The following is a 12,054-nucleotide window of genomic DNA, read 5'->3' on the forward strand; positions in this document are numbered from 1 at the left end:
CAGCATTTATATGTTCTTTATTTATATGTGGTCTTCCTCCACTTATTAATTGAAGGTTTCTTAATTTTTGTTGGACTTTCTAATGATGCGGATTCATCTTTGTTTTCTTTCTCAGTTGGAAAATAAGTCAAATTGATCCCCACCTATGATTTCAACTATTTTTTTTCTTATTCCAAATTCAAGATGGTATACAATAGCTAGCTCGTCCGTAGAGGTGGTAATTCCCGATACGTCACGAGAGTCCGACTTGGACAAGACACGAGTTTCTAAGAGAAAAGTAAACTCCGCAAGAATAAGACTTTACTCAAAATCAACACAGAGACACGTTTTCATCTATCTTCAGTGAATAACCGTTGACAGTCACATTGAGACATTTCCATAGCAATACGAAATAATGCAAATAACCGATACGAATATAACAAGAAAGAAGGAACTACCAGCCCCATTCGTAGGCATTTAGAATTTTGTGGGAACACTCAATCTGATCATATCTTTTCTATCAAAAGTAGGACATGCTGATATGCTTGACAATTCAAAAGGGGAAAATTCACATGCCGCTACAAGGCGTTGAAATCGTCAAGTTTCAAGGAGGGAGACGAAAGTTTAGGAAAATATTACGCGACACAAATTTATATATAAATATTTATTTAAAAATGATCGCTTGTATTACTTAAAAAAAATAAATGAATGAAATATATTTTCACCGTTCACAAAAATATTTAGACACAAATTGTTATTGATAATAAAAAAATTTTCTATTGACTAATTATTTTAAACGATATAAGCGATTATTTTTAAGAAAATACTTTTCACATTATTCATTTTCTTGAAACGGGTGGAGCCTAAATGAAGGAAATAATTTATGTTTGGGTAACAACTATCATCTTGGTTATAGGGTAGGTTGACTTATTGAAGTTGTCTATAGGTGAAATGTAAGTGTTATTGAATTAGCCCCTAAATTTTCTAGGCATCTTATCCCACAGACGGGGGGGTGGGGTCCACAAAACGTGACCAACTTATTTTTGTTTGTGTTGTATCTTTTCTCCACCAACTAATATCCCACGTCGATAATTGGAAAAAAAAAATTACATCCTCAAAGGAAAGGATAAAAAGAAAGGAGGAAATGATGCTAATAATCCCTAAACATCGGCTCAATATATAATGCCATCTTTAGACTTTTTAATTCGTTCATTGTGGTCTTTGAACTATTCCAAAATGTTGGGAAAATTACCTGACCAGTCTTAAATCGATTCAACGGATGCTAATTCAATCTTAAACTTTTCAATCTGGTTAATTTAATCAAAAACCTTTGCGTGCAATTTCAATATAATATTTCCAGTCAATTTTCGCCGGAAATTGCTGACATGGCGGTGTGCCATGTAGGACGATTGGATCGATTTCTGACGAAAATTGATAAGGATGACTACATTGAAATTTCACACCAAGGTTTAAGACTAAATTGAAATCTGTATAATAGGTTTATGATTAATTGGGTAATTTTTCCCCTAAATGTCTAGTGTAATCCTTTTGTTTGATCAAATAACAATTTAGACGATATTTGATGACATGGAATATTTAATGCAGGATTGGACTTTTGAAACGACAGAACAATACGATATAAAAACATGTGACTGTGAATTCCATTTTTTTATCCAGCTTCTTCTAGATACGCAGTTCTCTATTTTTTTCGTCATTTTATTTAAAATTAATTGAAAGACATGTCAACAAATTCAATTAACTCGAACTAACGAAAGAACGACAATAAGCTTCTTAGTATAGTCTACATAATACACTGAACATTTAGTAATAATTCAAAAACCATATTTGATAAGTTAAAAATTAAGGGATGATATTGTATATTGAGGTATATTAGGCTAAAGTTTAGGAATTATTAGTGTCATTTTTCTTAAGAAAGAGTATCATGTCTTACAATTAGACAGTAACTTTCACATCAGTGTACGAAAGGTAAAATATACTTTCAAATATATGTATCGTAAATTAAGAATTGAAAGAATCCAAATACCTAAAATAAGTTTTTTATTTGCATATACAGATATAAGTAAAATAGGCTGAGAAAAGTCTATATAAACTCGATGAAAGGTAAGAGCCTCTTAATTTCTCTTGCTGTTGCGTTTCAACATTAAAAAAAAAATGTCGTGTGCCTGTATTGTCTACAATTCATTATTTCTTTATACAACTGTAGAACCATAGTGACGCAATATACATCATGAAATACGAGAAAAGAATTAGGAAATGCAACAGGTATAATATAACAACTTATGATACAATAAAATTGAAAGTTCATATAGATTTGCTTATGATCCGAAGTTTCTTTTAAATTCACTTAGTAGATCTGTATTTTTTTTAGTATATGAATCGAATTGACTCATAAAGATCATAATTAAAAGTCAAAGGCCCATAAATATGCTTGGTAGATTCTAACTGGTAAAAAATTTCTCCCAAAGTACAAATAAGCATAATTTGATTTGTAGAGATGATCATTGAACAAACTTTGGTGGGGCCAAGCCCTAAGAGTAAGCCTAACTCATTAACAAGGCACGCCTTAGAAAATTATGTGTAATTTTTCAGGGCAGAGTTATATCGAGCTTTCTAACTGAATGTCCTCATCCGAGCATTACCCTTTTGGCCTGATTGGCTCGAGAAAAGTCGGGGCGCACCCACAGATAGCTATGTCCATGATCAGATCTATCGATTTGGTTCGGAGCAAATCCACGATCTTACCTTCCTATATAAGTATTCACAATCTTTATCTTATAAGAAAGTACCTTATCTTCAAGCTGTAGTACCTAAAAGATGAGGGAGGCCGTATCATGTCGTGCAGTAATGGCCAAGTTAAAGTGAGGGGGAGATAAAGAAAAAGAGAGGCATCTTTGGTAGTCAATGGCAAAATTACATTGGTCAATTCCCAATGGGGCCTATCATCGAATCTAAATATCTAAAAAAAGCATAGATATTTGAAAATTTAAGAAAAGGAGGGTTGTAATTAAGAGTTCAATTGAGTTTTTATTTCGATTAATGGATGGTTCACCTGCTTATGGAAGCTGTTCAAGCATCGTCATTGCCATACATTATTTTGAAGCGTACTGCCTATCAATCTTTAAGTATTTCGAGGCATAGATATCAAGTGAGATCGCTCTTTCTAGCTTATGGATGTACGTACTTCTTTTGTTTCTAGGGGCAAAAACTGCTAGAGAACTATATAATATTAATCATTGCTATTTGATCAGATACTATAGGATATGATTTCATACTTTATATGGTAAATCACGAGTATAACATTAAACACATATACCATATGAGACAATCGCATATGTAACATTAGACGAATTTGTTGTAAGGTTTTTCTCGACAAAAGAAATCTCTCTCTATTTCTTCCATTGCCACAACCCTCCATCCGTGTTGTTATTGTCATCCTTGTCGTTTCGTCATCTTCTTTGCTTTAGCTTGCCATCACCTCTCTCTCTCTCTCTCTCTCTCTCTCTCTCTCTCTCTCTCTCTCTCTCTCTCTCAATTGCACGTGTGAGTTATGTTGGAAAGTCTCACATAGGATAATTGGATTGGTGTGAAGCAGTTGATATATCCTAATTGACTCATAAATTATTGGATGAAGCTTTTAAGTGAAGGTGGGTCCAATTGGATATGTTGATAAACTTGAACTTGGGCTTTCTCTTGCTGATCTCTCCAGTTAAAGGCTTCTAGTGCGCGCTCACTAGCAAATGGTGTTAGAGCGGAATCTAGTAGTCAAAGCGGTTTTCAAGCAAGTAGGTGTTATGTGGTTCAATATAGAGAAAGAGACCGGGGATGAAGGTGGGTTGATCTGAATTATGGGGAAGCGAACCTAGCTTAACAATGCGGAGCCTGCACGGTTCAATATAGAGAAAGAGATACCTAAACTAAGGGGGTTTGACCTAACATTGAGCTCACATGTAAGGGGGAGTAGTTGTGTTAGAAAGTTCAACATCAGAAAATTAATATGGTGTAAAATAGCTAATTTATCAAGTTGCTTTTGTGTGAATGTGGATTTAAATAAATATATTGATAGGCTCGGACTTGAACTCCTTATTGGTGATCTCCCCAGTTAAAAGTATTGCGCTTTTGCTGCGCACTCCCTGACAATTCTCTTTCTCTCTACCAATCTAAAGTTTAGATCATTTTGATGATTACAACCTTGTCAAGGTAGAGCTCTTCAAGTTAATACGGGAGCAGTATCACTGGTGTAAAAAAGAGATGTTCATATCAAATGGAGATACTCATATTATGATTACTGAAAAAGGAAGAAAATACACATTGAACGCCGGTGTTATACATTTTGGAGAATAGAAATGCACAAGAATTATGTGCTACTACAAAGCGGTAGAAGATCAAGACCGAAGTTTCCTTACATGAATCACGCTCGAGGAGATCAAATTATTGGAGACCCAGCTACGGTATATCGCATGTCATGGCAAACCCATTTTAGACGTGATTTTTCATGATTTATCTTATCGATTGCTAACCATAGATTGCTCGATATAGTGCTTTACGTAAAAGATCCATACATGCTGGTCAACTGGACTGATCTGAAGATATCTTGCAAAGTTGATTTTGTAGATTGGTGGCTACATTATTCAAGAAAACTCAAGATCGATGCCACGCTACAGATTCAAAAGTCCAGCGTTTGAATTTGGATGATTACATATACGAGAGCTCTAGTGCTGTGGTGGGGGCACAGTAGAAGAAAAATGGTTATTCTTTGAGTGGGGGCAACATCAGGGAGACCTGTCTTGCAAAAGGTTGTTGTCTACAGGGAAAGCAAGTTCATCACGGAGACAGACTGTAATACTCGTTGAAACTTAGTAGATGCGACCTTATTGGGCTGCTCGAGCTAGGGGAGACGTTGGCAAAGCCAAATCGAACCACTGTAAATCTCTCCTAGATATTCGTTAGCTCTATCTCATATGTTTATCGTTTATATCTACATGTATATCGTCTACAAAAACTGTATCTACGCAACTTTTTTGCAGAAGAAGTTGGCTAATTTCTTCTTGGTAACGTTTCAACCAATCCACCCCCTCTCTTAGTTGCTATATATGGGATCTAATAGACAACCGGGCTAGGATGTGATGGCCATGGTAGAGAGGAGGGAGGCTGAATTTGATTTGTTTTTTGGTAAGTGGATTTTTTTTTCTATATATTTATGCAACTTACCAACAAAACCACAGACATGATTGGAGGAAACTCTGCTTGAAAATAGAGGAAAACATGGCCAGGATTTATGTACCTCAATATCTCTCGTACGACAGATACCATCAAATATCGGGCAAAATGTATTATCATGGTATTTTGCCAATCAGTGTGCTTTAGGAACTTGTAAGATAATCAATTGAGGAAATTACGCAATTTTCAAATATAGTAACCGTTTCTCGTGTCGTGTTGTGTACCATCACCGTTTTAGAAATCGGGTTTCTTCTTTTTCAAAACAAAACAAATACACTTAACAGATGCCAAATATGATCCGTTATTGTATCCAGCCCACCAAATATAGACCGACCTTACGTGCAAAGTCATGCCGGAGTTCTTTATTTGCCCAAAACCAAACAGCTGATATTTTGCCCGAAATGAGGGAGGGGCAGAGGGGAGGGATTAACGCTTGCGTTGAGAATTCAGCGCCTGTCAAAACTTCTGTCCAGCTGTTGATCTCGTGCCCCTTGGCTCGAAACAATGAACACCCTCCCATCGTCCTTTTCAAGCTTTTCTTGCACACACCCAAAAAACAAAGAAAAGTGGCAGTCAATCTTAATGGCTCCATCGAATCTTCTTCATCTACATTTATTAGCCCAAAGAGAGAAAAAAAAATAAGCAAAGAAAAGGCAGAAAAGGACCGAACACCACGCGGTACAGCAAGCAGTGTGAATCAAAGTCTCACTCATCCACACACATTGTCAGTGTTTTTCTTAATGTAAACATCCACAGTCCCACACCCAGTTGTCGAATAAAGAAAGCGTCATACAGCATGACCTCTCCAAGCTTAATGTACTGACCATAGTTTCGAATTTAGATGATCCAAAGACATGCCTTGGTATTTTATTGGTGCTGGTTTTTCGTTTTTTCTTTTGGGGTGAGTTTCACTCCACCCACGAAATCTCGCTTCTTGACTTCAAGCAAGCAGGGGACCCCTTGTATGGAAAGAGAAGCATCTTTTAACCCCCCACCCTCTCTCGCTGTGTCTCCGTGTCTGCCCTGCCCTCTATGCCTAGCCCCTCCTGCCCAACGAGACTCTGAAGAAGCCACCCCAAAGCCTCAATCTTTTCACTTGGCTTCCTCTAAAATCTGTCTTTTTTTGCTTTGTTCTCTCCTCTGATCCAGTGTCCTTCTCTTATAGCTATTGTTGGTGTTGCTTCTTCAACAATTTTTTTTCCAATTTCCATAGCTTCTGCTGCTCCCACTGGTTTGAACCCATCAAAGCACGAACACCCAGTTGGGTTGGTGATTGGAATCGGTTCTTGATCGAGCACCCAGATTCAGCGGATCAACTTTGGGTTTGAAGATGCAAAAAGCAGCTGGTTCCTCATCCTCATAGAGAAAACGGTCAGCTTCCTTTCTCATGTCTTACGCTTCAAAATGGATATGTGGTTTGATTGCTGTTTGGCTGCTGAGGAAAGAACATATTGAATCTTGAAGTACATAACTTGTAGATCAAATCGATTCTGTTTTCGTTATGCTTCTGTCTCGTGAGCTTGGCTCAAACTTCTACTCGGATGTTTCTATCACTTGTACACTCAGCCACCAGAGAGAGGATTCTTTCATTTGTGTTTTCGCCTTCTTTTGTTTCGGATGGTAAGCCCCGAGTTTTGACTATATTTAGTTCTGAAATGACCTGTTGTTCCAGTTCTGCTACGAGTCCTCGGCTCTCCAAATCTCATTTTCGGATTGGTATATGATTAGAACGAGCAAGAAACCGATTGAGGGTCGGATGCTGTTATAATTTTTCTGCCTTGTGGCTGTTGAGAAGATAATTATTTTCCCTAAAATTTCACTCTTGATTTGTATGATAGGATGCTCACTGTGTGAGCAACAGACATGAAGACGTTTTACACCGGCAAAAGTAGAGAAAAAGGAAATAAGAGACTTTGTTCTTCAATAAGAAAGAAAAGAGTAAGATTTGATCACTCGTAATCATCCTTCTCTACATATCTACAAATGTTTAAGAAGCAGGAACATCAACAAGTGAGAGGCAACAAACTTATTCATTGTCCCATGTTCTTCCATTTATGAAGGCTCTGTTAACACTTGGCGTTTTGAATGGTGGTAACAAACAGAACTAAGTAAAGCGAAATCCAACACTCATATGGCCTCTGCAAATAAAATGAAAAGGACCAAACTGAAAGAAGAATACAATCACACTGCAAGAAAGTGAGCACCCACTTCTCATGCAGACAGCCTGCTCCAGCTTCAGACCTGCAGGAAAAATTTTAGGTTTGCTCATCTCATCATCCCATGGTTTTCTTGATAAATATAAAAACACAATACACAGAGACAGCCAATACCATGCATCTTGGAGCAAACTAAAATTAATTCAACACCGTGACAAGCAGTGTATTGCAACAATCAGAGAGCACAAAAGATTCACTTATATGACCCAGATGGCAAACGGGCAAAGTAAAGCATTGGTGTAAACAAAAGATTGGTTAACTCGAATCGACTATGTTTGTTAGGCAACCAGGCACTAAAGGGCACCTAGCATTACTTTTAAATAATGTGAAAGTGTGGGAGATAAAATCCCTTTGCATACCCAGTTTGCCTACTCCAGCAGTTATATTATGCCACCAGACAGTATAAGAGTTCAATTTCTTGTCTCTGTACTTACAAGGAACTAAAGCCAAGGGTCTCACTGAGGAATGACACTTCAGCTTCAGATAGAGATGGATATAACAGCAGGGAACTAGGAAGAAAGCCAGGAACAAAGGAGGGAGAATGTATCCACTCAAGCTCAACAAAGAAACTTGTGTTTAAAATGCAATGTCCACATGCACTTCCATCAAGTTTCCCAAATTAATACAAATGCCCAAACTCCAAGGTCATGGCCATCCAGTAACATAGTCATATCACCGAGCTAGCTTGCTAGACACCACCAAACATGATAATTTAATGTTTCAAAGGAGATTCTTGAGTCAACCAAAGAAATTGACAATTGTTAGACATTGCCAAGGCCAGACAGGCATTTTTTTTCTACCTTAACACCTGCAACAATGAAAAGAAAGCAAACTAAATTTTCATAGAATACATTTAAGAAGATGAGAAAAGGATGATACTCGCTGGAAATGTGAGGAGCCATCTCCACTCCATATAGAATGAAAGCAAGTATGAGAGAGACGATAAAAAAAAAAAGACTCTACGCATTACGAAATTCTGACTTCCGGGTAAATTGCAAGATGCCACAAGTTTGCAGTCTACTTAGTGATTTGTGTCAGGACTCTAATTAAGTCGTTTATATTGTTTAATTGACTTTAAAATCTCATGCTCTTCCAGCGGCTGGCAGTTTATGGCGAATCGTTCTATCCCTATTCTTTTACCTTTTGTGGGATTATTTTGAGCTGAGCTAAAATTTTTACATGCCTATGCATAAAATCTTGTACCTTATGAGATTTGAGAGAATGTTATTGTTCTCTTTCTTGTACCTAGCATGCCTATTTGGTATACATCATTGCATTTATTGAGTTCAAGTGTGTCCCCTTGTCCCTGAGAGAGGAGAGATTATATCTCTATATATCTGGTAGTAGTGAGTGTGGCTTTTTCATTGTTCTGCAGAAATATTTCAAAACTGCGTATCAAGTTCTGTTAAATTGACTGATGGGTAGAGTTAGAGGAAAAGGGAAGAAGCAAATGCTTGCGACTCGTGAAGATCCTGGGAGCGGCGAAGAAGAAAAAGTTCCGAGAATTAGAAAACGGGGAAGGCCACAGAAGCCAGTGAAGGATGAAGGCGACGATCTTGAAACTGATAAGATAGAAGAAATTGTTGAGCTTACCAAAGATTCGCTCTCTGGGAAGGATGTGAAAAACGAGGCTGCCACTGAAAATGGAAGGAAGAGGAAAAGGTCTGCACAAGCCAAAGACAGTATAGATTCTGTCAAAGAGGAAAATGGTATTAAAACTAAACCAAGCGCCAATGATGCAGTCAAATTCGTTGGATACCGAACAAATGGGAATAGGCGAAAGAACAAGCCTCGCCGTGCTGCTGAAGCTGGGGTTGAGTGCAAGTGAGATTATACTTGACTTGCTATAATTTCTGATCTTCTTCCAGATTTGAGGCTTTGATGGCCTTCATATGATTTTGTTCTATGTTTACAAGTTCTCTTCTTCTTTTGGCTAGTTCATTTTTCAGAAATGGATAATTTTGACTCTAAGGTTTTGGAATGGAGTATTCCACCGGTACCTGTTGCATTGATCTACTCTACCACAGTTGTGCTTCATGAGTAATTGTCATATCGTAATCCTGTCATGCACTCTGGTCTGCAACTTGAGTTCTTGACCAAGTGTGTTTTCTTTCATTGGATTCAGTTTATTCATTTATATGCATGAATTAGGAAGTGATTGAACTTGGGTGCATGATTTTAATGCTGAAATCCGCTTGAATTTGCCTAGTCAGTTATGATAGGACAATGTTTGAAGAAGCTTCTGGGCCAAATAAGTGTTGTGGACGAGTGTCTGACTAGAAGAAGGAATTAGAAAGTTAAACCCAGAAGCGGAGTAATGCTGTTGCTACTGTGAGTTGCTAGATTTTCAATTGCTTGCGTTCTTCTGGCGGACAGCCAAATTATTGCTTAAGACCCCACCAATTTCCTTTTCTCTTTTTAAGCAGACATGTTTTTTGTTTCTGAAAGTTCTCATTTGGCTATTCACCGGCAGCTGCATTCGTACTTCTGTCATTCATGTACTGTCGCCTAAACTAGCATGTCTAACACCCAGATTAAACAAAAGACAGAATCAGAAGATTACTCATGGGGCTTTAACATAAATGGTCATGTCTTTTGCATGATGTGAGGAGGATTATGATGGTCTCATTAGAGTTCCTCTCTCCAATGGACTGAATGAAAGTGCTGTTTCTGATCCAAAGTCATTGTACCTAGTCTAGTTCACTTTACTATCTTGCTAAGGGGCTCTTTGCTTTCATCTGCTTTCTTGTGATGAGAAGCCTGTGTTTATGGATTGGAACTCTTGGAATCATCTCCCGGGGTGTGGATATTCAGCAACAGGATGTTTGGGAGGCCAGAAAACAACACATGAATTAACGGTCACTACTGAATTTGAACATGAGAGTGATGGGGATCTGCAGGCCAAGTAAATGCCTCAGAGCTGAGATTGCTTCAGTTTGGTTAGTTGGCATGTACCCTTTTTCATGTACTGATCAGAGCCTTGCCTCAGATAGGGGTCAAGTAGGTCGCCAATTAGCGATATGCAGCAAGAAAGCACCTTGAGTTTTGGGCCTCTAAATTTTGGGATTGTACTGAGAAGTTGAATTGGCTACAGAATCCAGGCAGAAGGTGAACTTGAGGCAGCATATGATAACATGAACAAATGAAAACTGGATTAGGACATAATACACGTGTATGTATTGACTTTGACGATTCGTATAAGGGAGGAAATGTCCAGGATTGCTTATATGAATCAGTTAGCCCTAGCCATGGGCTGCAGAAATGCAATGGTTGATGTTGCTTGATTTGTGTGGACTAGGATTGTTACCTGTATCTTCTTTCATTACTGAGTTCTTTCTTTGGAGTTGGAGTGGGGCTAGTGTATTGAGTACCATTCCTGGGGATATGCAGTTTGTGGTGCTACAACTACAAGGGAACTATAATGGCCGAGGTCTTGTTACTGCCATTACCAAGTCAACATCGCTTGCTGATAAGCACTTGGTAATCATATGATTCTTCTGTTGCTTTAGTTTGATCTTATCGATGAGCGGGGAAGAACTGGCCTTGTCCAAGGTCATTGTTGTCGATGTGATGGATTTTGATTTATCTTTGTGGAAATTGCAGATGAAGCAATCAGAAACTTGGAAAAAAGATCGATGTCGATGTATCATTAGATGTGCAAGATGATTGTAGGAAATTAGACAAGTGCAAGCAAGCCTCCTGCTTTTTTGTTTTTTTTTTTTAATTTTCCCATCTAAAAAAGATGCTCCTCAGAAAAACAGAATAAAAAAGGTCAGTTCAAGCGAGTAAAGGTAGATCGAAGGCAGGATAGCGGGGCAGTTATGGTTTCATGACAGTATATACCGAGGGAAGCATGGTCATATGACCGAGCCCCAGCATCAACAACTTCCTCCTAACGGCCTCATTCTGTGGTAATCATCTAGTTTCGTTGTGACGAGAAGACTGTGGTGGCCTTGTGAGATCAGTCGAGTGCTATAAGAGTTTCGAGTGCTCAATGGCGTCATCGATAGAAACAACGAGAAGTAGGTAAAAGATTGGATATACAAATAATCCTTGATCCCCTGATTTCACACCTGAACTATAAATTGGGCCTCAAATTTGACTCCTTGAGCGGTCAACCTGCAAACCCATGATCAAGCAGCTGCCTGAAATTTGAATATGGTAATTCTGTGATTGCATACATGAGAGTGGGTTATTAACCCATGTGAAATACCAGAAACCCTAAGAAATAGAACCCTGTCCTCAATTCTTGATTGGTTTGACAGATCTAAGATTGTCCCTTCATATCTCACACGGGAAAGATTCAACATAGGATGTCCTTTGAGAAATTATCAGAGAATAGACAGCTAGATTTCTGATAATTTCTAAAGTATCAGAAATTGCTAAAGATAATTTGAAAGGTTTCCAGTAGACATGGAGGGGCCATTTTGCCCATTCAACCCAAACTTCAAATGCTGTCATTCTGAAAACCTCTCCCCATCAAAGAGCCTCTCTCTGTCTCTTCTTTTTCCATGAGAGATTTTCTACTTTTAACTCCTTCCATGAATTTCAGGAAAGTTAAAAGGAGAAAAATCAAAACAAAAGTAAAGTAAAGTGACACAGTTGTGTTGTGGTGGCCCTC

The 12,054-nt window shown here is 38.1% G+C and overlaps 1 protein-coding gene across 4 annotated transcripts; it reads left to right on the forward strand.

The window, feature by feature from the left end:
• The first annotated feature begins 6,042 nt into the window (after positions 1–6,042).
• On the forward strand, positions 6,043–11,348 carry LOC115678657 (uncharacterized). Of its 4 annotated transcripts, none has more exons than XM_056315415.1 (4): positions 6,043–6,588; positions 8,530–8,592; positions 8,807–9,257; positions 10,193–11,030. In XM_056315415.1, the coding sequence occupies exons 3-4, from the start codon at positions 8,851–8,853 to the stop codon at positions 10,287–10,289; spliced, it is 504 nt and encodes a 167-aa protein (XP_056171390.1). In that variant the 5' UTR covers positions 6,043–6,588; positions 8,530–8,592; positions 8,807–8,850; the 3' UTR covers positions 10,290–11,030. The 4 variants fall into 4 exon arrangements, with proteins under 4 accessions (XP_056171390.1, XP_030457915.2, XP_056171392.1 ...); XM_056315417.1 differs by lacking the exon at positions 10,193–11,030 and adding an exon at positions 11,037–11,348 and having other exon boundaries at positions 6,048–6,588; XM_056315416.1 differs by lacking the exon at positions 6,043–6,588 and adding an exon at positions 7,894–8,077.
• Positions 11,349–12,054: the final 706 nt, after the last annotated feature.

The sequence above is a fragment of the Syzygium oleosum genome, unplaced genomic scaffold (genome assembly GCF_021117445.2).
Source record: "Syzygium oleosum isolate NSW1041296 unplaced genomic scaffold, Sole_v2.1 Sole_v2.10, whole genome shotgun sequence".
Taxonomy (NCBI): domain Eukaryota; kingdom Viridiplantae; phylum Streptophyta; class Magnoliopsida; order Myrtales; family Myrtaceae; genus Syzygium; species Syzygium oleosum.

Excerpts from the sequence above, each read along its gene's own strand:
- LOC115678657 (XM_056315415.1), top strand. The coding sequence starts at position 8,851 with ATGGGTAGAGTTAGAGGAAAAGGGAAGAAGCAAATGCTTGCGACTCGT. Across the intron at positions 9,258-10,192 it reads GAAGCTGGGGTTGAGTGCAA|CCTGTGTTTATGGATTGGAA; the intron begins GTGAGATTATAC and ends TGTGATGAGAAG.